At 50.4% G+C, this 27,995-nt stretch overlaps 11 protein-coding genes across 11 annotated transcripts; 3 read left to right on the forward strand and 8 right to left on the reverse strand.

Moving 5' to 3' along the window:
* Positions 1-518: 518 nt before the first annotated feature.
* On the reverse strand, positions 519-2,860 carry A1O5_02048 (uncharacterized protein; the record flags this gene model as incomplete). The annotated part of the gene is made up of 3 exons (XM_007742664.1): positions 519-1,731; positions 1,779-2,392; positions 2,735-2,860. The coding sequence occupies 3 exons, from the start codon at positions 2,858-2,860 to the stop codon at positions 519-521; spliced, it is 1,953 nt and encodes a 650-aa protein (XP_007740854.1).
* A 1,148-nt stretch (positions 2,861-4,008) lies between these two features.
* Positions 4,009-5,728, reverse strand: A1O5_02049 (acyl-CoA dehydrogenase; the record flags this gene model as incomplete). Its single annotated transcript, XM_007742665.1, has 4 exons — positions 4,009-4,166; positions 4,247-5,132; positions 5,202-5,447; positions 5,648-5,728. 4 exons carry the CDS (start codon positions 5,726-5,728, stop codon positions 4,009-4,011), a joined length of 1,371 nt encoding a protein of 456 aa, XP_007740855.1.
* A 786-nt stretch (positions 5,729-6,514) lies between these two features.
* On the reverse strand, positions 6,515-7,770 carry A1O5_02050 (aminoglycoside phosphotransferase; the record flags this gene model as incomplete). The annotated part of the gene is made up of 3 exons (XM_007742666.1): positions 6,515-7,268; positions 7,320-7,615; positions 7,672-7,770. The coding sequence occupies 3 exons, from the start codon at positions 7,768-7,770 to the stop codon at positions 6,515-6,517; spliced, it is 1,149 nt and encodes a 382-aa protein (XP_007740856.1).
* A 558-nt stretch (positions 7,771-8,328) lies between these two features.
* A1O5_02051 (uncharacterized protein) lies at positions 8,329-9,881 on the forward strand (the record flags this gene model as incomplete). The annotated part of the gene is made up of 4 exons (XM_007742667.1): positions 8,329-8,593; positions 8,642-8,727; positions 8,783-9,651; positions 9,701-9,881. The coding sequence occupies 4 exons, from the start codon at positions 8,329-8,331 to the stop codon at positions 9,879-9,881; spliced, it is 1,401 nt and encodes a 466-aa protein (XP_007740857.1).
* A 1,221-nt stretch (positions 9,882-11,102) lies between these two features.
* Positions 11,103-12,743, reverse strand: A1O5_02052 (uncharacterized protein; the record flags this gene model as incomplete). The annotated part of the gene is made up of 1 exon (XM_007742668.1): positions 11,103-12,743. One exon carries the CDS (start codon positions 12,741-12,743, stop codon positions 11,103-11,105), a length of 1,641 nt encoding a protein of 546 aa, XP_007740858.1.
* A 409-nt stretch (positions 12,744-13,152) lies between these two features.
* On the forward strand, positions 13,153-14,869 carry A1O5_02053 (uncharacterized protein; the record flags this gene model as incomplete). The annotated part of the gene is made up of 2 exons (XM_007742669.1): positions 13,153-13,245; positions 13,298-14,869. 2 exons carry the CDS (start codon positions 13,153-13,155, stop codon positions 14,867-14,869), a joined length of 1,665 nt encoding a protein of 554 aa, XP_007740859.1.
* A 283-nt stretch (positions 14,870-15,152) lies between these two features.
* Positions 15,153-17,970, reverse strand: A1O5_02054 (uncharacterized protein; the record flags this gene model as incomplete). The annotated part of the gene is made up of 6 exons (XM_007742670.1): positions 15,153-15,791; positions 15,840-15,907; positions 15,959-16,908; positions 16,968-17,518; positions 17,578-17,601; positions 17,656-17,970. The coding sequence occupies 6 exons, from the start codon at positions 17,968-17,970 to the stop codon at positions 15,153-15,155; spliced, it is 2,547 nt and encodes an 848-aa protein (XP_007740860.1).
* A 679-nt stretch (positions 17,971-18,649) lies between these two features.
* Positions 18,650-19,705, reverse strand: A1O5_02055 (uncharacterized protein; the record flags this gene model as incomplete). Its single annotated transcript, XM_007742671.1, has 1 exon — positions 18,650-19,705. The coding sequence occupies one exon, from the start codon at positions 19,703-19,705 to the stop codon at positions 18,650-18,652; it is 1,056 nt and encodes a 351-aa protein (XP_007740861.1).
* Positions 19,706-20,462: 757 nt separating this feature from the next.
* On the forward strand, positions 20,463-21,220 carry A1O5_02056 (uncharacterized protein; the record flags this gene model as incomplete). The annotated part of the gene is made up of 2 exons (XM_007742672.1): positions 20,463-20,628; positions 20,760-21,220. The coding sequence occupies 2 exons, from the start codon at positions 20,463-20,465 to the stop codon at positions 21,218-21,220; spliced, it is 627 nt and encodes a 208-aa protein (XP_007740862.1).
* A 709-nt stretch (positions 21,221-21,929) lies between these two features.
* On the reverse strand, positions 21,930-23,851 carry A1O5_02057 (uncharacterized protein; the record flags this gene model as incomplete). The annotated part of the gene is made up of 8 exons (XM_007742673.1): positions 21,930-22,176; positions 22,235-22,361; positions 22,426-22,719; positions 22,770-23,241; positions 23,300-23,352; positions 23,403-23,469; positions 23,525-23,685; positions 23,734-23,851. The coding sequence occupies 8 exons, from the start codon at positions 23,849-23,851 to the stop codon at positions 21,930-21,932; spliced, it is 1,539 nt and encodes a 512-aa protein (XP_007740863.1).
* Positions 23,852-25,537: 1,686 nt separating this feature from the next.
* On the reverse strand, positions 25,538-27,981 carry A1O5_02058 (uncharacterized protein; the record flags this gene model as incomplete). The annotated part of the gene is made up of 15 exons (XM_007742674.1): positions 25,538-25,717; positions 25,771-25,822; positions 25,872-26,026; positions 26,078-26,228; positions 26,280-26,409; positions 26,460-26,510; positions 26,561-26,877; positions 26,931-26,970; positions 27,021-27,101; positions 27,155-27,220; positions 27,275-27,364; positions 27,418-27,596; positions 27,648-27,683; positions 27,736-27,759; positions 27,812-27,981. The coding sequence occupies 15 exons, from the start codon at positions 27,979-27,981 to the stop codon at positions 25,538-25,540; spliced, it is 1,722 nt and encodes a 573-aa protein (XP_007740864.1).
* Between the last annotated feature and the right edge of the window lie 14 nt (positions 27,982-27,995).

Here is a 27,995-nt window from a genome sequence, read left to right on the forward strand (position 1 = left end):
GAGGGACTGCATGGTTTAGGGTTAGGCTGCGGGTTGTGTTTGGGTACCAGGGGATTGGAAGTACAATATGGCCTTGAAAAGAGGGGCTGAATGTCAGAGTTTGCAGTGCTGTTGTTGTAGGATTGATCGCAGCAAGGAGCTTGAAGGAATGGGGGAAATTAGGAACTGCCACAGTTTCATGTATGTGGCTCCGCCCCATGCCTCTGGACATCTCACAGGCCAGGATGAGCGTGACTAGAAACCATCTTGCTGAATTAGCTGCCGTAAAATAATTCCTTTTTCAGGAATAGAGGCATACAGATCTGGCTCAGAAAACCTAGGGAGGGAATTTTTTCGAGGGTTACTTTAGAATTCCGACTTTTGGTCAAGTCGCCGTTCACTTTCCCTTCCTCTCGAAACATGCATAGCATGCAATTCAATTCCTCCTAGATCGTGCCGTAGCGGTGATCGCTTTTTAGTTGGACTGTTTATATTGGCCTTGGCTGTTCACTAATATATTGTTCTATCGACGTTGGTCTTTAAGTTGTTCCCTCATCGAGTGTTCGCCCATCGAGTTTCCCTCCATTCTTCTCTGACCATTGCACGCCGCTTAACAGACTTGCTTGCATGATACAATCCCCAGCCCTGATCTCAGTTGGAGCCAGGCCCCTGATCTCACGAACACCAACAACAGGGTCCTCATCGTCTGTATTTGTGGCATGAAAGATGCATGTTCTCTCCAAAGCCTTCGCTAGAAGGTTCAGTACATCCTTGCTCATCCATTGCCTCCATGCGGAATAATGTGTAAAGTCGTCGTGGCCATGCAGCTCTTGGCGATCGTCTTCTTTCATCACTTCAATCAGCAGATACTCCTCCAAGAGCGCTGTCAGAAAACCGACGATCTCTATTCGCCGAATGCCTGGAGAAATGGCACCCTTCTTCACGCCAGGTGCTGCGTCAATGCGATCCAGAAGTACGATTATCATCTCTCGAAGCTGTTCCTTCCAGTCACTGCTCGGGCTTTCGGACCCTCCAAGGGCCTGCATGAGGTGCAATGCAATCGCAGCCCACGTTGGTGTTTGTTCTGAGGAAGCTAGGGTTGTTGCTCGTACGACTTGCGAGACACGGCCAACGATACTCGCTCCGAGACGTTTGGAGTCTTGTAATGTCGAACAGGCAGCCTTGCAGAGATTTATCGTTGCGACATTTATACCGTATTCCGTGCGTGGCAGCACCGTCTGGCGTCTCGGGCGGGACCAGTCCGGTACCCAAGTTGGCATGGACGAGTCCGTCTCGTACAGACTGCCAAAAGACACGGCGTGTACCAAGATAGAGAGAATATGCCCGCCTTGGATGCAGCTTTTCGCAAAATCCATATAGACTTGGTTCGTGGGTACATCATAATCGGCATAGCACCGGATACTCTGGCCAACGACGTCAGAAACACTAGGCAGATCATTGAACCTAATGTGATTAGCGATGCCATAGAGAGCAAAAAGCCTGTCTCGGGGGTCTGTGCATTGGGCATGATCGAACTTCCAAAGAAGCGTGAGTATCTTCTTATCCTTCTCTTGCAAAGCTGAGAGATGGCTAAGTGCAGCCAAAGCCGTCGGCTCGAAGTGCAGATGACGATGATAGTGTGAGGTGCGGCAAGCATCCAAGGCCCTGGCGAACAACGACCAAGAGATTTTCTCGGTATGGCAATACACAACAGTGTCTCTGCCAAGCGCAACTTCCTGAAGCACCCAACGGCTGATCAGGTCAGTATCTTAGCATTTAAGGCTCAGAGCCAGGCATACCGGTGGAACCATGCTCGACGCAGAAATCCGTCGATGACTGACCACGACGTCGAATTTGCTCCGAACAGTCTTACCAGCTCGTCCCGACCGGGATTCACCTCTTTCACGACAAGGACTCGGAATAACGCAAAGATTTTCTTGATGGCCATTTCGTCTCCACCGTTTTCGTTTCCACCTAGCCACACTCGCACCTTTGCTGCCTGTCGATAGATCTCACCCATCAGCGGAACCTGCGTTGCTTTCTCCACTTTATCCTTTTGATTCAGAGATATGGCGTCTACCCAGAAATGTCTGCACTTATCCCTGGCTCTAAGGCGTCGGAGCATTTGGTTCACGTTGGGGGTGATGTCCAGATTTGAGTTGCCATCGCACGTTACTTTGATAGTAGCCCCTTCGGTGCCCCAGGCGTATGATAGTGCATCATAGCACTGCTTTTGTGGCCCAAAGGTGTAGGGGATAGCATCACGGTCGAAATGATGAATACTGACTTGAAGTGGGTCTTCGAAGATCGGTGATGGCTCAACCCGAAGCACTCGGATCCAGGATGGGCCTTGAAGAGGGCGGTATCGATACGTCGAAAGATCAGCAGAAACATGCCGGCCCTGTCGTGGAAACTTGCGTGGGCGTAGGATTCTTGTCAGCCCACGGCATTTCCAAAGATTAGAGGCTCATGCGACAGACTACGATTGTCCGGCAAGAGGTTCATTGAAGTCATACCATTCCGCTCGTGGATCGCAACTACCAAGACCAACAGATTCCTTTAGATGGCGCTATGGTTTGTCGTCAGTCAAGGCAGCAAGAATTTGGGCATGAGGAAATGAGGCTGAGTCGGTGAGGCACTAGGCAGATTTTGGTCTCATCCGTACGAAGCACTTGGTTGGGGCCGCCAAGGTGAGTTAAAACTGATCGCGGGCTCACCCCGGATCGGGACAAGGGTGATGCCGCTCTGTACTCACCCCTCCTGGGGTTGGACTCCTTCGCGCCGTACCGGGTATCATGTATGGTGCGACGCCGACCCTGCGCCGCGGTGGGAACCCTTGTAGTGTAGTCGGCTGTAATTGGCCACCTAAACCGACGGTCATGGCATCCTTGGCGATCCCAAGCCCACCCAATGAAAATGCGGCACTTCTTAAAAGCAGCATCGCTGAATACTGTATGCACTTCCGAGCAGGACCCGTCCGCCCCGCTTTACCTGGGCAGGCAGGACACTCTACTTGTATACCGGGTACCTCCCTCTGTTCAAGACCCGCACCTTGTCTCGTGACCTGTACGACGGACGCGATTCATAACAACTCGCTACTTTAATAGGGTAATCCGTAAGATTCAGGTCGAGTAGATGAAGAGCATCTCTCCGCGAATAGACGTGTTGGAAACAGCCTCGTGAGGAGGTTGGAATGCACACTTGCCAGGGACTGCCTTGTGAAGAGAAGCCAGCAAGCAGCAAGGGCCAGGGTACCCAGTACCGGGTACAAGGCTAGGCGACACGTGATGTGCCCTGTTGGACTATTCGCCCTGTCGGCCCTGTTGAGCAGGGCGACAGAGCGCATAAGGCACACAGAGCACGTGCATTATATATACTTGGTACACGTTCACCACACCCCAGATAGTTTACACTCTCTTCGTAGTCAATTTATGTTTACCGCTCGTACCTATTCTTTCAGAGTTACTCAGCAAAGGCTTCCTGTACCCCCAACCCCTATTGAGCCGCGAACATTAGGGAGCGGCCCTAATATGACGTGACAGAAGATATTGTAAATTCACGCCGAGCTTTCCGGGACGCTTCCTTCAAAGTCGGACATTCCCTTTGACTCCTGACGCTTGTTGTAGGCAATCCAGACTACCTCCTCAGAGTAGGCTTGTGCCTCCGTAGTAGTCTATCTTTTCGACAATGAGCACCTCTGGACCATGCGAGCTCGTTGTTACAGCTGCGATAAAACCTCCTGCTCCCGAGCCGCCTCTCGCCACGTCTACTTCTTTAGGAGCCCGAAAAACATTCAGTCTATGGAGCCACAGTGTATTTGTTGGCCGGAGATACCGATGCGGAGTCGGTCGAGTACCGATATCTTCTGATGCTGCCTAAAGCTTTAGTTTTCCTTCGATCCAGAGCGCATCCCACCCTGACCACCCCCGCATTCCCGCTGCTTATTTTACCCAAATAGTTTCAAAACCAGACGCATCCTCCCTCGCAGGCTCGTACCGAGCTCATGGACGGCTACCGGCTAAGACAAATCTACAGCTTCGCGTTGAATTTGGCGGCGCCCAACTCCTTGCGGTCCACGCCCATGGAGTGGAAGAGGAACTCTGTCTTTGCTTGCTGCTGGGCTAGGCGTCTCTTGACCTCGTCCTTGCGCTGTTTGTTCTCCCGACGGCCAAGTTGTTGCAGATGAGCTAGGCGCACAGACAAGAATTAGCCTCATTCTCGGGACATCGAGAAGAATGTTCAAGTTCAACGAGGGAGCAATACGAACCTTCGTCCGGCCCATCTGCAATCCTCAAGGTCCTCAGGTGCGCCCACATGCTCGCCAGTGGGGTGTCCTGGCCTACACCCAGCGCACCATGTACTTGAATCGCTCGGTCCACCACCTCTAGCGCGACCTGAGGCACCTTAATCTTTGCTGCCGCAATCTCCTTGAGCGCGAATTTAGCGTCCATCTGGTCAATCTTGATTGCGGCGTTGAGTACGATAAGCCGTGAAGCATCGATCTCGATACGCGACTTGGCGACCCATTCTAACAACACGCCATGCTCGGAGAGTCGTTTGCCAAATGGTTTCTTGCGCTCGTCATTGAGACGGTTAATCAGCCACTCCAGTGCGTACTCGGCGGCGCCTATAGCGCGCATAGCATGATGTATTCGACCCGGACCTAGGCGGCCTTGCATAATTTCGAAGCCGCGGCCTTCGCCCAAAATCAGTGCGTCAAGCGGCACCTTGACGTTAGTGAAGGTAATCTGGCCGTGGCCGTGAGGGGCGTCGTCATATCCATATACGCTGAGCATCCGGTGTATTTTCATACCAGGCGTGTCTGACGGAACAAGTATAATAGATTGTCGCCGATACTGATCCGGGTGATCCGGATTGGTCTTGCCCATGACGAGATAAACCTTACAGCGCTCATCGCCGGTGCCGGAGGCCCACGTCTTTGATCCATTTAAAAGGTAGTAGTCGCCACGGCGTTCTATACGTAGTTGGATATTACTGCCGTCGGATGAAGCGATGTTAGGCTCGGTCATTAGGAAGGCGGACCGAATTTCGCCCTCCATCAGTGGCTTGAGCCATTGATCCTTTTGAGCGGGCGAGCCGTAGCGCGCGAAGACTTCCATGTTGCCAGTATCGGGTGGGGAGCAATTACATGCCTAGGGGACTTTAAATTCCTCTCACTCTTGCTATAAGGGGCGCGGATTCAATCCATGAAAATTACATACCTCACTTGCTATGGTACTCTTGCCTAGATACTCGGCCATCAAGGCGTATTCGAGATTGGTGAATTGCGGGCCGTTCTTGTAATGATTTTTGGGTAGAAACATGTTCCACATGCCCAGAGTGCGAGCCTTTTTCTTCAACTCATCTATGATGGATGGGTGACCATGCCAGCGGGCGTCGCCGGTCCCGACTTGGGAGAAGAAAACCGGATCCGCTGGTATGCATTCTTCGTGGACAAACCTTTCGACCTGTTACAACGAGTTAGGCAATGAGTCCCAGTCGGTTCATTCTAGATTGAGCAGTGGATGGATGAATAAATGGATGGGGTAAGCAAAAAGACGGAGATGGGGGGATGGGCAATGCTGTTTTGATCACTGCCTCAAAGATGCAAATATAGTCGCTAAGAGATAACAGAACCTGGGAATCCAAATAAAACGGAGGTCTATACCACATCCAAAAGCTTTTTCGCACGTTCCGACACAAATGGTAGAGCAATGGGTGGGATGTTCTGAGATGCAGAGGTAGACATCGACTATCTCTCCGTCACTTCTCTTGACGGGCAAATGGCAGGTTATGAGGCAGGTGACGATGAACAAGCTATAATATATCCGCGGTAAAGAACGGGTCCTGTTATGAACAGCTTTCTACTGGCGGTGAGCTCGAGAAAAAGACGTGAAGATCAGGATGTTAGACGCCGAGTATTATGGCTTTAGCTATCGTCCGAATCTAAGGAGAATGGAGCTGCATGGGCCTCGGTCCAACGCCCTTCAGAATTCTTTCTGGAAAACTCAACGACCCTTTATCGATGAGGCACATTGGGGAGCTGTTCCTAGACCATGAATCACGGACCTTACGGGGGCCCAATAACATGGGTGGCAACCCTCGGTGAGGAACTGCGCAATCGTCCCACATGAATTCAATAAGCGGTAGGGGAGACTCTACCCGAGGAGATCACAATACCCTCGGGTTGAGCACCTATGCCACAAAGCTACTTCTTGTTACGGCTACGTTTGAACTTGAACTAATCGATCTTTGTGGTCAGCCAAACCAATGAAGTTTTCGTCCAAGTCCAGGCAGCCTGTAATGAGACAAAGCATTTTCATCCTCTTTCAGGGCCAAGCAAAAAAAGGCTACTGACCCCTAGTGCTCTTGCAATTGTGAAAATGCAGATGTGAAAGCATGACAAAGCGTTCGAGAAAGAATGCAAGGTGGGTCTTCTTCCCCAGCTAGAGTTCCTAGATTGACCTCCCCATGACCGAGCATCCCATGATACATGGCTGAGTTAGTTAGCTGAGCATTCATGACTCCTCGAGCACTACAATCTACCTGAACTCGGTGTGCCACGCTTTCGGGGTGATAGTGTGCGCTTCCCTCGCTGCTTTTTGAAGCGCTGCACCAACTCCCACGCCCAGTGTGAATTGGGTGCTACCTGAAGGTCAAACTCCGATGCCCTCACACTGCTATTCTGTCTTAATGCATATCTGGCCGCTATTCCTTGCATCACGACCGCAGTCCGGAAGGCTGAGAACGCATCTCCCCATGCGAGATCCTCTGAAGGATCCCATCTTGCCACCTGAGCATACCATTCAACGCATTGCTCTCTGGTTGGGAGTCCTTGTGTTGCTCCCGGCTTGAAGGCCGCCGAGTCCTTGTTCGCGCCGACATGAGTCGAAGCAGTAGCGGACACAAACGGGGCCGTCACATTCACCAAGTCCGCTAGTGGATGGCCAACTGTAGTCATTTCCCAGTCCAGGACACCAATGACATATGGTTCCGTTTTGTGGAATAACAGATTATGCATCATATAGTCACCGTGAATGAGGGTTTTGCGATCTTCTGGTTGATATTGAGCAACCTCAAATGCCTCGGTCATTTCGTTAAAGTGAGGAACTTTGGCGACGGGAGCACCAGTTTCCTTGTCTGTTGCCTGTGCTTGTTGTATCGAAAGTGATTTGAAGGTTCGGATCTGGCGGACATAAAATTTGTCGGGCTTTTCGAGGCTTCCCAGGCCTAACCCTTTGTAATCGACACGATGAATCCTGGCAAGCGTTTCCACGGCTGACCGCCACCTGATGAAATTAGTCGTTGTGCCCGAAAGAACCACTTCGTGCAGATCATACATGCTTGTCCTTTCCGATGGACTGACACCTGGCAGAGACTGCTGGATGAAGATTCTGCCATCCAAAAACTCCATGACGTAGAAAATCGTACCGATGATCGAGGGATCAGTGCAGAGGCAATACACCTTGGGGACGGGGACGTCGGTTTTCTCTAGAGCTCGAAGGACTCGGTATTCACGCTCGACATTGTGTGCTGTTTGCGATAATAGTGGTCCGGGAGGCTTTTTTCTCAGAACGTATCGATTTCCATCGGCGCCGGTTAGTTGGTATGTTGGATTCGATTGACCGTCCCCAAACTTCCACAGCGTATCGTTAATGTCAGTGACGGCTGGAGGCGCAAAGAGCAACTCACTTGTTTGATGCTTAAGGGAGTCTTGATTTCTGGCACGGAGGTCTCCAGATATCCTTGCAGCGCATCGAGGTTGATGGGCAGCCGGACTGGTCCCGCCATCCGATCAGTCCTGCGGGTGTACGAACGCCTTCACTTCGCTATGCTGAACTGCGCCAACAAGTCTGCTGGGAAGCGACTTCGATCTCTCCAGCAATCGACCTCAGAATTCTTGGATAAACAGGCTACCCACGGTAATTTCAAGGGAAACGTTTCGGATAGCATCAAGCTGCATTGGTGTGTATGGTTTAGTGCTCCTTCGGGAACCAAGTGAAGGACGCCTCACTGAATTTGATAACCTCGGTAGAAAAGGTCCATCTTAAGCAGCGGAGCCGATTCTGGGGGTGGGTCCCACAGAGCCTTACCAACATGGGTCCAACCTTCGGCATTCAAAGAAGTCCATGGCATTCTCTGCCACTGTTGTTGGCTTGAAATTGAATCCTCCAATTTGAAAGATAATCCTGTCGGGGTGTTACGGCTCCCAAGAGCTTCATTCAGTTGGAAAGTTCCTTAAGTTCGAATTATCGAATACAGCTTCGGAATCGTGTGAAAAAATGCCATTTCTCTAGACCAATCGAGAGATCGTGGAGAACTCCAAACCAGACGAGAGGCAAGTAGAGTATGGCCGAATCGACCAGGTCTACAGTCGAAGAAGATATCTGGGACTTTCTGGACACCGAGGACACATCTGAGGTCCATTCAACTTCTAAAATCATTGAGCACAGTGCTCTGTCATTCCTCGATGGCACCAGCGCTTCAGAGTTCCAGGGAGACCTCGAGGTTGACCTTGATGGGCAATTTTCCGTTGTCCAACAGCATGACGATACGAACCAGGACGCAACCTCGCACCATATGCTCGAGTTAGAGAACATGCTTCTTGGATCAAGTGAGTTCACCAGGCAAACTCCTTGGGACCGGTCACTGACCATGATAGTCGGGTTAGGGGTCTTGCCACACTCTTGGAAGCTGCTTGCAGCCCCTGAAAAGGCCCATGCCAGCCAACAGGAACTTACAACTGGTGTAAGTTTGTGTTCTTTGGGATGAATTCTCAAGTAAAACCCACTTATAAAATCAGCCAGATTTTCCAGATCTCAGTTCAGACTTGCAAAATCGCCTAGTGGAAATCTACTTCCAGAACTTCCACCCACTATGTCCAGTTGTAGATGAGATCGAATTCTCCAGTTGGTATGGCTCCGACCAACTTGACGGCCATGGAGCGAGAGAACTCCTTGGTGCAATGATTTTTGTGGCTTTTGCTCATGTGAGTGACGAGGAGCTTGGACTGAGTTCTTTCACATCGATACCTGAAGCGCAGAGAGCCTGCTTCCGCACCATCAAATACAGGTTTGACAAAAGTTCTCAAAGTCGCCCTGGCGATATAAGTCTGGTTCAGATTGCATTGCTCCTGAGTCATTGGAGTCCCTTTGATGATTCCAAAGAAGTCAGTACCTACTGGGTTGACCAGGCTTTCCATCATGCCACAATAGCAAATCTTTCCGAGGGCCTCAAGCAATACAGCCGTGTCATCTGGTGGTGCTGTGTCGCACGGACTCGGGCTCTCGCCCTCGGTCTTCGTCGCCCAGATAAGGTCAAATCTTTCGAGGCGGGGCGCATGATTCAATCCGAAGACTTTGGGTCTATAGCTTTCCTTGCCAGAGCTGGCCGCATGGAAAGGAAGATCTTCGAGATTGAAGCTTTTATCGCTCTCTGCAAGTTATCAGACTTGATGAACCGCATTCTGATTCTTCGAAATCGTTCGGGAAAGCCTTCAGACTGGAGAGCAGAAAACACCTGGCCATCCATGTGTAAAGATGATCTGAATTACGTGGTCCGCGTCGACAAGGATCTCGGGAATTGGAAGAGTTTACACCGAGGTTTATTTGAAAAAAGGGCGCTGACGAGGTCACAGCTTTTGACGCTCCAGATATTGCGAATTATTCATTTGTAAGTGATGACGCGGGCAGAACCAGAAGAACAAACACTGATTTTTCAGATCAACGTTGATGTCACTCTATGAGCCATACATGAAATATCTCATTCAACAGAGGTCTCCAGCCTTCCTCTTGTACAAAGCATCTGTAGAAAGAGTCAAAGAAACTTCTTTCGCCATCGGTGAAGCTGTCCAGAGCTTGTGGGAGGTTGCCAGAGTCGAGGACCTGCCCGCCTGGTTGTAAGTCTGCTTTTCCAATCTCTGGGAAATGCCTACTTACGGACACTCTGTAGTCCTTCTTGGATCACTCTGCCTGTTGCCATCCTTCTTGTCTGCCTCGGTTGCAGACCCAGGGAGCACCAACCTGAAGCAATGCCGGTCTTGGCCCAAATGTTGGAGGTTCTGAGAAAAATGCAGTCACGCTTCGAGTGTGGCGACTACGTCGCAAGAATCATCGAAAGCATTACGAAAACGGTAGACGTCAGGGTACATTCCTGGGAAGAGCAGCACTTGATATCATGGTTACCCAAATGGCTCGAGCGCTCCCCTGAGACCCTCGAATATCAGCTGCTAGCCCGTGCAGCGCAGATGGTACGTTCGAGTTTTGCGGATGAAACTATTGCGGTCGAAATTGTATGAGTAGGGCTTGGGGAGAATTCCATCACCATACGATTTCAAATAATTCATGAACATTTGCCCATCTCCAACCCATTCTTCGCTGAGGTGCCGCGGCTACTTTTCCTCTTTCACTACACAGAGACTCATACGACCAGGTCTGGCGTCTATATCTTCGGAGTCAAGGCATTTTAGGATGCAACAGTAAAATAAACCTTTGAGGTTTCGCTCTACAGTCTGCTCGAGAGATAGATTCGGGCGCCGTGCGCAAGAGACAGCATCTACAAAAGGGTTAAACAGTCACGCATCAAGAACAGAATCACTGCGCAGAAGCAAAGCCAGCCTCTCAGTTGAAGCTTGACTGCCACTACTGCAACAGTTTTGCCGGGCCAGCTGGGTTGTTATAGAGGCTACGAAATGCACCAGGACTTGCTCCTATAGAGAAGCTGCAGAAGGCGAGAATGAACAGCTTTAATTCAAACCCTCGTCCAGGACCACTTGGCTCTGGCAAAGGATTGCCGCCATCGACTCCCGTGATCGTTGCATGAGCGACGCGGAGGTTCATTGCGAGTTTCTTTCGACTTTGACGATGTTCAGTCAAAGGCAAAAGCCTGATCTGATCACATTGCCTGTGGACGATAACCTCTCCCAGTTTGCAGTTTGAGCCAGAAGTTCGCGAACCAAAAAACAGGGTTGCAATTTCCATGTGTTCTGTAGTCTATTCAGATGTCTAGCATCTATTATTCTCGCTTTGGTGTGATTCCTAGAGCCGATCATCTGCTGAATTCCGGCATTTCTTGTGACCATTCTGCACAGAACTCCTCTCCCCCTAGAATAGGGGAGCTGGCAGTCAAGCTCGGGTGACCTCAAAGCCCTTCCAGCCATCGAGGGCATCTCGAATTACATTGTTGTATGTCTTGAGACCTCCCATATACAAGAGCTGTTCTCGTTTCTTTCCGGGGATATTGGAACCCATGTACCAACTGTCGGAATAGATGTGGAGTGTCTTCTCATTCATTTTCTGAATGTCGTCCCGCCATTTTTCTGCTGCGTCAAAACTGGGAGTGATCGACTTGATCTTCACTTCTCGCATCTTCTTTACAGCATCCACAATCCATTCCATCTGGATCTCAATGACAGGCGGTCCGTTAACAAAAGCTGTGGGGGCTTGAGGACTGTAGACCATAAAGAGGTTAGGCATCTTAGGGATAGTAAGTCCCAAGTATGTGTAAACTCCGTCTTGCCACTTTTCCTTCACAGTTTTGCCATCTGTATCATAGAGATCGATCTCTGTTAGACTTCCTGTAACCGCATTGAATCCGGTAGCCATGATAATAATGTCAAATTCATGGACTTTGTCCGTAGTTCTAATACCGCCCTCCACGAATTCGACGATTGGCGTCTTGTTCAGGTTGACAACTGTTACATTGGGTTGATCCAATGCTTCATAGTAGTCCTGCTCAAGTGAGGGTCGCTTGGTGCAGAAGTACTGCGTTTGCTCCAGCGGAGCAACCACATCTCTCTTGAAAGGGTCCTTGATACGAGCACGGACCTTTCGAGCCCAGAAGTCGTAGAAGAGAGCGTTCGCTTTCTTGTCCGTGAGGAAGTCTCGATAATTACCCACGCTGAAGTTAAAGCCTCCGCGGCCCCAGAGCTCTTCGAAAACGCGCTCCCTTTCCTCGGGGGAGATATCCCAGATGGAATTCTTGATGGTATTGAACGGGAATCCCGAAGCCGTGTTTCGAGCTGTCTGGTACCAGCTTTCGTAGAATGACTTGGCAATGTCCTGTTCGTCAAAGGTCAACTTACGTTGCCGCATAGGCAAGGCAATATTTGGTGTACGGATAAAAGTTGTGAGCTTGCAAGGCTGGCGAGCGAGCGTTTGAACAATTTGCACTCCAGTAGCCCCATTCCCAATCACCCCGACTGCCTTGCCGCTCACGTCGACGTCTTCTTTGGGCCATGCTGATGAATGAAAGACACGGCCTTTGTACGTGGAAAAGTTTTCAAAGTCCGGCACGTATGTCTTGTAAGAGCTGCCAGCAGCGAGGACGAGATAAGTGGCTTTCACTACGCCACCGTTGTGCGTCTTGACCGTCCATTGCTGAGTACTGACATCGAAGCGGGCTTCCACGACACTAGTGTTGAAGAATGTGTCCTTGCTAAGCTCGAGAACTTTGTCGGCGTGCGCAAAATAACCACGTAGCTCCTCATGACCTGGAAATCGCTCCGACCATGTCCATGTGTTCCATAATTCAGGAATCGACAGCGCATAGTATGGAACCTCCGAGTCGACACGGGCGCCAGGATAACGATTGTGATGCCAAGTACCACCGTAGTAGGAACCAGCTTCGACAATTTTAACCGAGAGATTCAGTTTTCGGAACTGATAAAGCCCATATATGCCTCCAAAACCAGCCCCGACAATGAGCACATCGGTTGTGAGGTTGGGTATATTGCTTGTATGGAGCTCAGTAGTCACGCCGTTCATGGTTGCCATCTCGTCAGTCCCACCGGAATTATATGAAATAATCAGCGAACCGGCAGAGATTTAATACCAGTGTTGGCAACATGATTCAATGATCAGAGATACCCAGTTCCATGATGTAGCTCCACTCGACCTCGGCAACTCGGTTCTGGACCAGCCATGGGAGCAGAGATATCCACAATTATATTCTGTTCGACCCAACGGATACCCTCACTACTCCCCGCGCATAGCCGAGGATCGTGCGGGATGGACTTGGCCAGCATACCCGAGTGTTCAGCTTCACCCTCACAGACAACATCAAGGCACTTTGACGGGATTGACTGAGTCTGTAAGAGTGTGGGCAAAGCGAATTTGTCCCAAGTCCGAGGGAGTCGACGCGGTTGCTCGAACCTCTGCCGCAAAAGCTCCAAGGATGGGTTTTGCTCCCAGAGAGCGTTACGCACTCTCTACCAAGGATGTTCTTTCGTGGATCTTCGACGATGTAAAATATGATCCAGACAAGCCAGTACGTGTTTTCCCGGGCCTAGATCTTCTGAGGCTAAAGAAGTCGAACAAAGGTTTACATTGATGCGGCAAACGTGGAAAGATCCATCTCCAGTCGAAAGGCTCGCACGATCGTGCGGCAATTGGCAGCAGGCTTCGATGCCGCTGGTCTACAAGCAGGCGATTGCGTGTGCCTCCATGCATTCAACGACATCTACTATCCTCTCATAGTCCTGGGAATCATCGCAACAGGAGGCGTTTTCGCCGGAACAAACCCTGCTTACACGGAACACGAACTGAAACACGCCCTGAAAACGGCAGCGGCTACATGGCTCATTTCCGAGCCTGAATTATTGGATCCTCTGCACAAGGCAGCACGCAATCTCAACATCGCCGACTCCCGAATATGGATTTTCGATCCTTTACCGAACCAGCAGGCTCCTCGTGGCTGGAAATCGTGGAGGGCCTTGCTTGAGCATGGAGAGAAAGACTGGATCCGATTCAATGATTTGGAAAGGTCCAGGGGCACCATAGCCATGCGACTGTTCAGCTCGGGAACCACCGGCCTGCCGAAAGCGGTCGATGTATCGCACTACAATGTCGTAGCGCAGCATGACTTGATCTGGGGACGTCATGTTGCAAACACGAGTTTTGACGACATCCATCTCTTCCCCCTACCCATGTTTCACGCTGCCATCGCGTTTCGAGCGCACACTAGCACTTTGAAAGAGGGTGAGAAGACCTACATCATGCGGCGCTTCGACCTTGAGCAGTTTCTCGCCAACCTGGAGAGGTATCAAGTAACATGCCTCGGGATAGTTCCCACCATGGCTCTGAACATCATCAAATCACCGCACAGCGGAAAATACTCCATGAAGAGCGTCCGTTGGTGTATGTGCGGGGCGGCACCGTTACGTCCCGAGACACAAGCCCAGCTGCAACAGCTCCTAAGCGAGGATTGCCCGGTCACCCAGGTTTGGGGAATGACGGAATCATCGTGCTCGGCAACCCGTTTCGAATATCCAGAAAAGGATGCCACCGGTAGCATTGGCCGTTTGATACCCAATCTCGAGATGAAGCTGGTCGACGATGATGGCAACGACCTCGGTGAAGTCTACAACACCCGTGGCGAGATGTGCCTCCGAGGGCCAACCATAGTACCTGGTTATTATAACAATCCGTCAGCGAATGCACAAAGCTTCGATTCCGAGAGGTTCTACCACACGGGCGATATCGGCTATTGCGACGGAACGACAAAGCTTTGGTACATCGTGGATCGGAAGAAGGAGTTGATCAAGGTACGAGGCTTTCAGGTAGCGCCACCTGAGATTGAGGAAATTCTGCTTGATCATCCCGACATTGTCGACTGCGCCGTAATTGGTGTCCAGCATCTTGTCGAAAATGGAGAGCCTCTAGAAGCTCCTAGAGCCTATGTTATGCGAAGAGAGGGCTGCACGGAGAAGGACTTGGACGAAAAGGCGGTCAAGGACTACATCAAACCTAAATTAGCCAGGTATAAGTGGCTAGACGGAGGAGTTCGATTCGTTGATCTGATTCCGAGATCAGCGAACGGCAAGATATTGAAGAATGTATTACGGGATGAAGCGACGAAGGAGTCTGCAGGCAGGAGACCCAGTAAGCTCTAGGTGTACATATGAAGCCGCGGGCATTTGATGAACCCTTTCGTCAGGATTTCAGTGCCTTGGACCCCAGTACAATCGTTTCACGGGGACATATTGTTCTCTCTCCTGACGTGATGAACCAACGCTGAGAGTGGACGACGAACAATGGGCCTTTAGCCCTGCCACGAGATTTTCGCATGGCCAGGGGAACTTTGGTCATTCTGAATGCTTTTGAATTCGACACGAGGACACCTTGGATGTATATAGCTACCATGCTCCGATATTGCCCTTTGGAACACATCGCACCTTACATACGAGCTGTTGCACCCAGAAGCTCTACCGCCGCCACAGACAGTACGACTTGTCCAGTTTCGACTATCGAAGTTGTGAAGATGATAGTACGACCTTCTTTCCACATGGACGTCTTCAAGGTCTGCCCGGGTATCGTCACGCCGGAGAAACGTGCCTTGATGTTGCGGAAGGGGCCGTAAGTTGTGTAGATGTGCTTTGCTGAGATACCGAAAGAGCACAAGCCGTGCAGAATGGGTTTGTCAAAGCCTCCCCCTTGCGCTGTCTCCGGGTCGATGTGTAATGGATTGAGATCCGCCGAGAGCCTGTAGAGTGCTGCCGCTCTCGCCGACGTCTTTTCGGTCTTGACGGCATCAGGAGCTCGTGACGGAACCTTGTTGGGTGCTGTCGCCCGCCCACGGTCTCGACTTGTACTCGAACCACCAAACCCACCACTACCGCGCACAAAAATTGTCTGTTCGTTGTAGAAGACATCCTCTCCGGTCGAAGAGTCTACTGTACGGAAGGTGGTCACGACAACTGCCGCCTTTCCCTTGTCAACTATCTCGCTGACGGCAGGATACGTGACCAAGTTTCCGCTCACGGGGATCGGAAATTTGCGTATCTCGAGGTATTGTTCGCCATGCAGGACACGTTTCTTTCCTTGTGGTCAGCGATACCCATAGGAGTGCTCAAGTTGACTCACCATCGAAAAGTTCGGAAGCATATCCGCCAACATGGTCGCGACTGAAGGGTCATAGTATGGAATGACACCTGCACGATAGACATTAGCAGCCATTGGCCCGAGACATCGAAATTTCATACCAAAGGTCGGCAAAGCTTCAAACGATCTAGATTCTTCGAAGACCCACCGGCTATCTGTTGCCTGAGCTCCAACACCGAGATTGTAGAGAATGACATCTTTCGTGTTGTATGAGTACTTGATCGTCTCATCTTCTTGAGCCTTCAAAGGCGCTGGTAACAAAGCACCGTTACCCGGGGTCTGACTTGCTGTTATGTCTATTGAGTTAAGCTTGTTCCATTCGACCGATGTCTTCAGTGACTCGGCACTGATGGTCGGCCGACCAGGGATGGTCTCAAGGGCGGCCCTTCGTAGCCTGTCTACGGCAATGAAGCCAGAACCGATTTCGTAGAGGCCATTGGTGCTTGCCCCAGGAAGCTGGTCCGAGAGAAGCGCGAGAGTGAATGGCGCAACATAGTCGGGCTTCAGTGCCTGGACCATCTCCTCTGGCATGACCGTTCGTGTTAGTTGCGTCCCAGCGCTCGGGCCGATAGTGTTAACGCGAATGTTATGCTCAAGTCCTTCTCTGGCCAACACGCAGGACAAGCCGATGGTTCCACATTTCGCGGTGGCGTAGTTGCTTTGGCCAAAGTTGCCGTAAATGCCGCTCACGCTGGTGGTGTTGACAATCCGCCCATATTTTTGCCGGACAAAATGTGGCCATGCTGCACGAGCAGTCTTGTAAGTGCCGCGAAGGTGGACGGCCTGGATAATTCGCCACATGTCATCAGCCATGGCTTGGAAGGACTTGTCTCGAAGGATACCCGCGTTGTTGATGAGGATATGGATGCCGCCATAAGCGTCCAGTGCTGTCTGGATGATCTTGTCACCCTCCTCCACAGAGTGTCGGTCAGCGATGGCTTGCCCACCTGCAGCCTTGATCATGTTCACGGTCTTCTGGGGATCAGCAAGATCGTTAACCACCACCTTGGCACCCATCTTGGCTAATAGCAAGGCGTACTGTTGACCTAGACTGTGCAACAGCGTTAGAGACCCTGAAGATTCATCGGGAGGATCATGGATTTCACTGACCCGTTTCCTGCTCCAGTCACGACTGCTACTTTGGCCTCGAAGTCCGTATTCTGGTCCTGTGTATTGGCTGGCAACTGCTTTGACTTTTCAAGCAACTCCATCGCGTCCCATGGACCATCTGGATGGCTGTCCGAATCGTTGAAGTCCCCTACATTTGGCCAGGCTTGAAGGACAGCACTAACAGACAGGTTGCTGTCAGTTTTCAGACCGTGTGGCTTTGAACGTTCCCAATTCAACCGAGAAATAGAATCTCTGTTCGCCTCAAAAAGTGCATTGCTCGTCTGCGAGCTCGGATGTGACAGGAGGCCTGCGAGCGCCACCGTCCCCATCAAAACCTCCGGAGCAAATGTTGACGGTGCCATGATCAAATTACAAAGAATGTTGTTTTTGCGGCCTTCCTTCGCCAGAGTTTCGGTGAACCCAATCATGCCAAACTCAACCACAGGAGAGACAGCATGGCCTGGATGGCCATACAGCGCCGAGGTTGGTACTAGGTTGATGATTCGTCCCAAATTTTGCTTCTTGAAGTAGGGCCATGCTGCCCTTGAGGACTGTATGCAATCAATATGACTTGGACAACTTATAGCATCGTCTCAGACCGCAGACTGACCTTGTAGGTGCCGTAGATGTGTTCCTGGGTACTGTCAGTGGAGTCTCGAAGATTGTCTGACAACCAACTTTTGCTTACCTCCGTGAAGATATCCCATTCCTTGTCCGAGATCTCTGCAAACTTCTTGTTCGCACATGGATCGACTCTCATGTTGTTGAGTAGGACATGAATAGCTCCGAATGCGCTGATCGCTTCCTCCACAACCCTCTGCCCGTCCCTCGCAGGGCACAAACATGCAGTCGCAGACCCGGATCCACGACGGATCTCGTCCACCAGTGCATCGGCGGCATATTTGTTGTCATCTTGAATGACAACAGACGCTCCTCGAGAAGCAAGATCGAGAGCCAATTGTTTCCCTACTTGGCTGCCACCATTGGTGATGGCGACAACCATGTTGTCGAAACGGATAGTCCCGGGATGCATCGCAGTTACAAATGGATTGAATGGTGTTTCTGCCGTATAATCAGATGCTGTTCTTCCTGGAATTATGGCATTGACAGGGACAGCGCGCTATAGCTCACGTGCGCTCGTCCGCTGTATATACTGTATACACAACCTCGGCAACCTTTGGCTGGACTGAACACTCGGCTCGTTTGTATCCGCAGAGTCCCCACGTACCGAATGTCTTCCAGGTAGCAACCAACTGTGGCTCAATCATACGCACTATGGATCAATTTGGATCCGCGGCCGGCGAGAACACTTTGGACCTCCTTTTATGGGGGCGAATGTTGTTGCAGTTCCTTCGTGGAGGTTCATCTTCGATTATCACACAGCAATGCGTTGTCAGGTTCTGGATCAAAGGAATAATTACATGACATCTACCGAATGTCCAGATGTTAATGTACAAGGTCAAAAACACAGTCAGCCATGGCGTAGGAGGCTTTATCGCCTCAGACGGTTTCAAGGGCGCGCCACCATGTCAGTAGAAGGGGTTTTTGCTTCCTTGACTTCCCCGTCTCTAGTATCGGGGGAGATCCTCCTTTATATAGCTTGTCTAGGGGTTAGGAATGTCTCCTTTTCCCAACACACCAGCCTTCGTGCAAGGACCGATGCTGGACGTCAAGATCGATGCTTAGGTGTAGGTCAAAACTAGACGACCGACCACTTTCCCTTCTTGCAAGGCCGTCAAGGCTGCGTTTGCTTGGTCTGCAGGAATTTTCGTGACGGGAAGTGGCCTCAGTTTCCCTTCAGTAGCCAGTCGAGCTACTTGGCGTAGATGAGATAGATTGCCCGTGTTGTTGAACGAGATTGTGGCTGCCTTGAAAATCATGCCCACTAAGGACAATTTCAGTTCTCCCCCCAAAACACCCACCTGCACCATGCGGCCTCCTTTGCCCAACAAGTTCATTGCCAAAAGCGCGGTCGCCGAATTGTTGACAAAGTCGAGAATCCCGTAGATCGGTCCTCCCGCAGCAGTAGACACCTGAGCTGCAGCATCGGAAGCAGTACTGTCGACCACGACCTTCGCACCTGCCTCTCGCGCCGCCTGACGCTTTTCTTCCCTGATGTCGAGGCTGATGATGTTCCGGTGGCCTAGGCCGAGGAGCATCGATATGGCGGCCAGCCCAAGACCACCTGCGCCAATGAGGATGATTGCATCGTCCGCATCGAGTGGCATAACTTTCTGGATTGCGCTCAGGACAGTGATTCCAGAACAGCCAAATGTACAGGCCACGGCCAAGTCGACGTCGCCCACATCCACCAGGTACTTTGCATGAGGCACCAAAACATAGGATGCAAAGCCGCCGTCTTGGGCGACGCCGAGGCTTCGCTGTGCCGCACAGAGATTGTCCTGCTCTTGCTGACACCTTCTGCATTTCCCGCACCCAACCCACGGGTAGACGATACGGCGGTCGCCTTTGGCCACGCCCTCTACGTCAGGACCTAACTTAGCGACGACACCTGCAATTTCATGTCCCACAGCCCGGGGCAGTTTGACACCACGATCGCTGATGTTGAACCGGTGACCTCCTCCAAGATCATAGGAGCCTTCCCAAAAATGTAGGTCGGAATGACACACACCACAGTGCGTAACTTTGACCAGGACTTCCGTTCCTTGAGGTTCAGGAATTGACCGCTGGATCTTCTCCAGCGGCTTTCCGTGCTCAACCACTGCCCAGGCTTCCATGTTGGTCGATACTATCACTGGTGAGGTAGACGCGCCACCTCTATCAAGAGCGCTCAGTTTTAGACCATCAGCCATGACACGTCGTCAACAAGAAGATCAAACATCACGATAAGGTTACCCGGGAGCCGGAGGCCTCGCGAGCCCCGTGCAAACCCCATAATGTAAGCAGAGAGCCGAGGTCACCCAAGGTCCCCCGGAAAAAGCAGCCATTCGGCGGAGTACGAAACTTGGGGCAACCGGAGCGTGGATGACCGAACCTCTGCAGGGTGCGGGTGGATCTCGACTCTCGTCGGTCAAGCGGGGGGCATGCCCAGTCACACAGCCTAGGGAGCCTCTTTTCGGAGGTCGGATTATTGAGGTGCGGCTTACGACATGGAATTCTTCTTGTATCCACTTGACATGGTATATTGTTGGTCATTCACGTGAATATAGCAGGATATAGCATTCAGAGATCTCATAACGAATCCACTCTTGTCACTTCTGAAAGCACTGAACTCCGGCCGATATTGCGCCTGGGCTTCCATCGCAATGCCCACGGACGTGCTCAGTGCGACCCGCGCCGTCAAAGCACCATTTCTACCATCATCAGGGCCTGCCGGCGTGGAATTCGAAAGACTCTTTACCTCGGGTGCCCGCGATATCTTTTGATAATCATCAACCACCCCCGAAACACCTTTTAGAGAACATCAGTTGGCCTAGGAAAATGTAATTTAGCGTGCGGTTCACCTCGTATCTGAATTCAGTATTACAAAAAGAAATGGCTGTTCCAGTCACAGAGCTGATCATGCTGCCCGTGAAAGCAGGATCCGATATATCTCAAGCGATACAGACCGCTCTGTCAGTCGCCTCTAAACGCCCGGGTTTCCAACGCGCATTCTGGGGCCAGCATGTTGAGTCTACCGATAAAGTCGACTTGTGGATCGGTCAGTTCTCCTGTATTTCATTCGCATAATTCCATCCTTCTTACATTACACCCGACATATCTACCTAGCGAAGAGATTGGCTCAATCAACATATCGAGGTTGTAGCGCTGACATTCAACCCGGATATTTAGATTGGGACAGTCTGGAATACTGCATTGCCTACACGAAGTCCCAGGAATGCGAGCAAGGTAGAGCCGCGTTGCAGCCGATCTTGAACGGAGCACCAAGTGTGCTTCATGCCCAATTTGCTTCAAGGGCCGATGAAATCGTCGCAACATCCCCCGTCATGGAAGTTGCTTACTTCTTCTCTGCTCAACCTGCAATCGAGAAAGGGTTTGAGAAGGTTTCATCCGTTCTGGCGAAATCCACTGGATTCCGGGCGAGCAGCTCAGGTCTCACCATTGAAGATATCGGGGAAAATCCTGGGGACGAGAAACACAAGGCTTTCGTTGCACTTATTGGCTGGGACTCCGTGGAAGCCCACATGCAGGCTATACAAACAAAAGAGGCCGTAGACTCGGCGCCGCATCTCACAAACCACTTCGGAACGGTCCAAATGCATCATACTAGATTTCAACCCTTGAACGTCTAGTAAATGAGAAAGGACGTTGTCGCGAACGTCAAGAGACGCCCAGGAAATACGGGTTCCCATCCATATTCAAGGAATACCTATCTATTCACCCCAGGCTATCAGAATATTATTCAAGTGCGCGCGTCAAAAGTCTCGTTAGCCGGATTCCGAGTAGCTTCTGCGGTTATGATGGTAAATATTGTCCCGGCAAAAGATGAATGCCGAGGTCTATCTCCTTGACTCTGAATCTCACCCGATCCCTTCGATTCGGCCCCGGAGCAGCCAGGGTATCCGAAGTGCATCGTGACACACCCCACAGAACGATGGATGGGGGTAGACAACGCAAGAGTTGGGCGCACGTAAGCCTCATCGAGAACAATCGCAAGGAATGCCTCTTCTTAGGCTTTCGCCTTGCGTTCTATCAGGCACACACTCTCTGTTGATTGTACAGTCGAACCTCGTAGTGGTCACACTTGTCATCCATCCACTTGCTCTTGGAACCCGTGGCAATACGTTTAACGACATATACAGCGTGCCAAAGCAACCCAACGCAATAATGGTATAGAAGCTCTCTTATACTTGATTAGATTTGCCCAGACTGAAGTCATGGGGGAATTGGTCGGTGTTGTGTCCGACTCACAATAGGACTCGATGTTGAATCAGTAGCCCCTAAAATCCAACAAGACGCAAAGAACTTGGTCTGATTCCTTCAACTTCCGATCACCGTAACTCAAACTACACTCTCAACATAAACGACTTTCTCCGCCTTATGTTCGTGGCGGTTTTCCGCGACCTCCCCAGTGTTTTTGTTGACTTCGATCTCACTCTGGTAGATGGCGACCTCGTCTTCGTCACCGAAAAGGGCTGCTAGTTCCTCGAGAGGAACACCTTTCGTGTCGGGGAAGAAATTCCAGAGAATCAACCCGCCTATCGTTCCTGGAATGATGAGACAGAGGTAATACTTCCATCCGATATTCCTTTCGAGAAGATCGTCATCAGCAAGAGCTTCAACATTCCAGACCGTGCCAAACTCACTTGAATCCAGTTGGCGCTGATTGAAGCCAAATAATGTTGGTGAGGCAAAAAGTGGCAATGCCTAGACTGGTCCCCTTTGCACGTAGATGATTAGGAAACAGCTCAGCAACGTAAATGAAAAGCAATCCTATGAGAACATTTGTCAGAGGCCGCTTTGTTACTGTTTTGAAGATGGAGAATCGACAACTCACCGTCGAGGAAAACGATGACCGGAAAGAGGTAGATGAAAAGGATCGCCACAGCAGCACGGAGAGCCGCCTTATTCTCCAACGTTTCCCCATAGATTGCTATTATAGCAGTATAGATGCTCAGGCATACCTCCGAGAACAATACGCCAAATGCCATGTATTGGGGTCGAGGAAACCTATCGACAAGGATCATGGCAATGACGACGAGGCCTATACTTTGTGTGATCCATGCAGAAAAGTAGAGCAACTGTTTGACGGGGCCATAGCCCAAGCCAGCATATAGTGAAGGGCTGTAATCTAACTGGACGTGAATTTTGATAGCCAAATGCCATGACTGAAACACTCACTGTTGATGACCAACTCTCCAATACACTGTGTGATCACGATATAGCCCATAGCATAGAAGCAGCGTTTCCGGTAGGAAGGCCGCTTGAACATGGCGGCCCAGGAACTTTGAAGCGTCCGCTCAATGGCCGTTTGTTTTTTGATCTGATAGAGTTCCGCATGCGCAAAGGAGACGTCTGCACTGTCCTTGCCACGATGAAGCCTCTCGAGAACGGCTCGAGCTTCGTCGTGGCGGTCTTTCGTGACCAAGTATCGTGGGCTCTCTGGAACCCAGCGGAGACCAGCCAGGAAAACGAGTGGGAAGAAGCAACCAATCGCGAGGGGAGGCCTCCATTCACTTTCATTGTCGGTTTGCCAGAAATAAAACCCGAAGCCAGTCCAGGAGGCGCCAACATAGCCGACAACAAAACCAACAGTAAGCATCTCCATAACGGTCCCTCGTATGGCCGGAGGGACAACTTCACTCATCCAGACCTAGGCACCGAATTAGCCACGAGGTATAGATTTATAGCCCCGATATTGCAAAGCGTACCGTGACAACTGTGAGCGTGAAGAAAGCTGCAAACCCGGAGAAAAAACGAAAAGCTGTGAAAACGTCAGTATATCTTCAAACTGCGGCGGGTGGAATCCCATACTAATGAACATGGCAACATGAACGCTACCAGCCAACAAGGCATTTGATATGATCATGATAACGGCGGCCTGAACACCCACGTTAGGTTTTGGTAAAGCCATTCACTTTGAACCAGTGACTGACCACCCCCAGGCAGGGTTTTCGGCCCCATCGATCTGCGACAGGTGACGCAGCGAGAGAGCCGAAGAATCCACCGGCCTGGAAAAGGCCATTCATTGTGGAAATTAGATCGGTAGCATTGGAAGCAGTGTCGAGATGAAAGTACTTCAGGAATGAAGGCTGGCCTGGGTGGCAAGGTTAATCTCGTTGCAGTAGCTTTCCAGATTACATACCCAGAGTTGTTCCTATGATAGCATTGGTCCAAGCATAGCCAGCTGCAGCTATTGTAACAAAGGCAACGATGAGAATGTTGTACCAAGTGATGGCAGCTCGATCCTTGTTGGACACCATTTTCGGCGCAGCGAAACTGGAGAGTTGCAGTCACGAGTGAAGCTACCAGAACCGTATCGTATGTTTTCTGCCAAATTCCTGGTCATGGTATCTGGTGACTATTTAACGTTAGTTCGGGTGTTGGTGATGTCCAAACGCTGAAATCACCCTAGACAAAGTTCAATCAGCTTATCCGAGGTTGCTTCTGGAGAGGAGTGCCATGTGTGGAATTCGAGAGTGTTGCCGGCCGCCTAACCTCGTGGAACTGCCCTCCTCGGTTTGATGTTCGTCAGAGGGGGCGCCGCAGTATCGGCCCTGGGGCCCCATGGGCATGTCCAACCCCACAGCGCTATCATGTGGATCAGAGAACAGATTTTGCGTGGATAGAACCCACGGATAATGTTTCAAAGACCGGCCATCGGAATGTCGATCCAGGTTCCAGACTGACTTCGTACGGTCAATTACTCTGGGTTCCGGTCCTTCCGGAGCTCTTCTGAAGTGTGCCGCATCCAATGAAGGAAGAAATAACATCCTTCTGAACCAATCTTTCCATTCTTGGAATTAGCATACGAAGTTGAGGCATGCCGCCAATATTAGTGTTATGCCGAAGATGAACAGAGGTCCTACTAATTGTTGAGTGAGAAGAGCCGAGTGCTTGTTACCGCTTCAGAGCGGTAAGTCTATTCTCTCTAGGCACTGATTCGACATGAATTCAGCAACCAGGCACGGTATTCGAATTAGAGAATAGCTAGAACCATGTAGATGTACAAGGTCCACGCGTCCTCACAGGCATACATATTGTAACAAGGCAAGGTGGCTGTGCTGGGCTGGGCTGGTAGAGCGGTGGCAGGGAGGAAAAGTTGTCTAGTCACATGTCAAACCTAAATGGGCTGGCAGAGGGGGGTGCGGAACAGTTTGCAGTGCTGGCAGTGTGCCATTCATTACAGTTGGAGCAGAGTATCATGAATTCTATGGTTTTTGACGCCGTCAGTCTATTCTTGAGTGTTTTATCAGTCCTGTCCTGTTCCTCGATGCTGCCGCTGTGCTAGGTGTTCGTAGCCCTAGCCGCTGCCCCTCTGGGTGGTGTTGGTGGTGTTTAGTCAGTATCAACCAGAAACGCGTTCTCGATTCCCGATCTGCTGGACAGGCCTCTGTGCGTTGTTGCACGTGCACGCCGAACCCTGAAGTGCTCTGTTACAATATCATTTTCTTTATCGTCTCCCGTGTTCCTGAACAATAATGCTTGATTTGCTTGAAGTATCGACTTAGAAAGATCTTTCCTCATGATTTATGACCTTCTTGTATCCAGTTGTTAGACACAGCCTTGGGGACTCAGCCAAGGTACGCGGCCTTGAGGAGCAAGGCTGAAGGGGTCACGTGATGTCCAGGATAGGAAGGAGCTGGTAGGATGTTGGTATGGCAGCAGACCAACAGACCAACGTAGTACCATTCTACATTGCCTCATTCGGGAGGTCCTCACAAGTATATAGTTACGCTCCCTTCCCACTCTGTAGTTCTACCCTCTCCGTAGCCAACTCATGCTATCCTACCGTTCTTAGTAACACCACTGCTCATACCTTGCATTCCCCTCACTCAATTCATAACTACTAAATGTCTGTTACTAAGGAGCCTAACCCTGTTAGGTACCGAGGCAGCAGCTCTGACACCAGTTTCTAGATTTATATGCCTATTTTATCGTCAGATGTCTCATTCAAAATCCCATGGGACATCTCCGTTTCTGATGTATGGAGCCATCTTGTCCTGTTCACCCTTCCATTCAAGTTCCAGCCGGCCATTGCCGAAGTATGCAAACATGTTGCTGTTCTTATATGTGTAGTTATAGTGTTCAAATTTTGGCTCCTTGATAGCCTTGAGATAATGAAGACCCTGGGAAATTGTTAATGGGTTACGTGCGACCGGAAGGGCTTCGCAAAACTTACCGATCCGCCCCATACCCAGACTGTACCTGTGGTGCTACCGCGCTTGTACCAGCTTTAAAGAATTAGTATTGACTGACTGGCGTGATCGAGAAGTAGCATACCTCTTGCAGGGTGCTGAGTATGTTGATTTGCGATGCCACGCATCGTGATAGCGATAAAGATGTTCGATGACTTCAGGCTTGACCTCCATTGCTTTGATGCCTTCCTCTTGCATCTTACTCGCACATTTAATGACGTATTCTACCTGAAGTTCGACCTGTAAAATAATAAGTTTTGGATTCGCGAGCACGATCAATGGCGAACTGACCGAGGGAAAATAACATCCGTTTGCCCAATTAGCCCTTGGTCCGTTGATGGTGAAGAAGTTAGGGAATTTGGGAGCGGTAAATCCCATGTACACTTTAGGATCCGGAGTGAATTCTTCTTCCATTACCACACCACCGACACCTCTGACCTGGCTGTGGAAACGAGTTAGAAATCTGGAAGAAATAGGAAGTAATTCAACTCACAAGGAAGGGCTGAACGCAATGTTGAACCCAGTGGCGCAAATGATTATATCAACGGGATAAAGTGTACCATCTGCGCCTACGACGCCCTCTGGCACCACTTTTGCGATTTCCTGATGCACTGTTTCGACATCTGCATTGCAAATGTTAACAAGGTACGTGGTCGGATGAGGCTATACCAACTTGGTTGAACTAATGCTTCGAGATAGCCCTCTCCAGGTGTTATCCGGCGGCCTATAAGATCCATGTTAGAACTTCAATAGAAACCGCTCAATCGAACTTACACCCAGGGGGCCAGCTTGGAATCAGCTTTTCCTTCAACTCCTCATGGCCAGGTCCAAGTCTTCGCAACATCTCGGCTTTCATGTTTTCTTTTACAACCTTGGCATATTCAGTGTTTGGAAGAAACATGTCGAAACCGGCGTTGAAACTCGATTCAAGTTGCCGTCGATATCTCAAATGATACTCGGGATCTTTGCGAAACCGTTCCTTCTCTTCTTCGGTAAATTGGTGTTGTGGGCTGACGGGAAATTTTTCGGGGGCCGCATTTGAATCTTTCTCCGTTTGTCCAAGAACATTGATTCCAAATGGTGGCGAAATCCTAGAACAATCTTAGTTTTTGTGCATTGAGGATATACCCTGATGTCTACTGACCATGTATTGGAGCGCATGAACGCAACAAGGTGCTGGGCAGCTAGCGGTGATAAGCAAGCACGAGCGTACCAGATTTCAAGTAAAACTTACTCTTCTGGACACGCGGAACAATCTGAATGGCAGAAGAGCCGGTGCCCAAGATTGCGACTCTTTTACCGGCATAGTCAACCGCTTTGGGTGGTCAGCAACGGAATCTGTTGTCGGGGGAGAAAATTTCATCGTACATGTATCCCAATTGGCACTATGCACCAATTGGCCTGTGAAATCAAAAAGTCCGGCAATGTTGGGCCCTGCTTCTGGTCAATGTGGATTACTTTAAGAGGATCGTGACCTTGAAATGATACATTTCCAATTGTTCAGAAATCCTCCTCCATTGACGAGGACATGGCAGTAATCCTCAATGATCTCTCCATCTTGCTCAATCTTGACGTTGTCTATAGTCATGGGTGAGTTCGTCGTCGGAGGGCAAAGGCATGAGAGAACTCACAAACGCCCTGCTTGTCGTCCCATATTGCTTCAACGACCTTTGAGTTGAGCTTGAAAAAGTCATCCAGATCGTGCTTCGCAGCAAAGTGTTTCAAGTATTGCAGAATCTCCGGACCTGATGCATAAAAACTAGACCAGTCTGTATAACCATCGAACGGGTACGTATAGCCATGAGACGGACTAGGATGACATCAGAGACGGGGACACTGATCAATAGAATGGAAAGCTTACACATCGCAGGCACAGCCGGGATATCGATTCTCGTACCTGATAACATGAGCGTCTGTACTGTACTTGAAGTCCTCAGTCGATGACAGACCAGGTTCCGCCGATCTCGGGGTTTCTATGACGGTTTTTAGCAACATGGCGCTTTCTCTGGATCAAGGCAGTCGTACTTGTCATAGCAAACAAGGTCGTAGTCGGTCATCATCTTCCTCATCTTGTATGCCATGAGGATACCTGCCACACCAGCTCCGATATGGATGACTCGCAACTTTGATTTTTTCCCGTGCCATTGGTCCAGGGGCTGCCACTCTTCGTCTGGGGGAGTATGGGCGTGGGGCATTTTGAGAAATTCCT

This window comes from Cladophialophora psammophila, assembly GCF_000585535.1.
Source record: "Cladophialophora psammophila CBS 110553 chromosome Unknown aczJe-supercont1.2, whole genome shotgun sequence".
NCBI classification, from domain to species: Eukaryota; Fungi; Ascomycota; class Eurotiomycetes; order Chaetothyriales; family Herpotrichiellaceae; genus Cladophialophora; species Cladophialophora psammophila.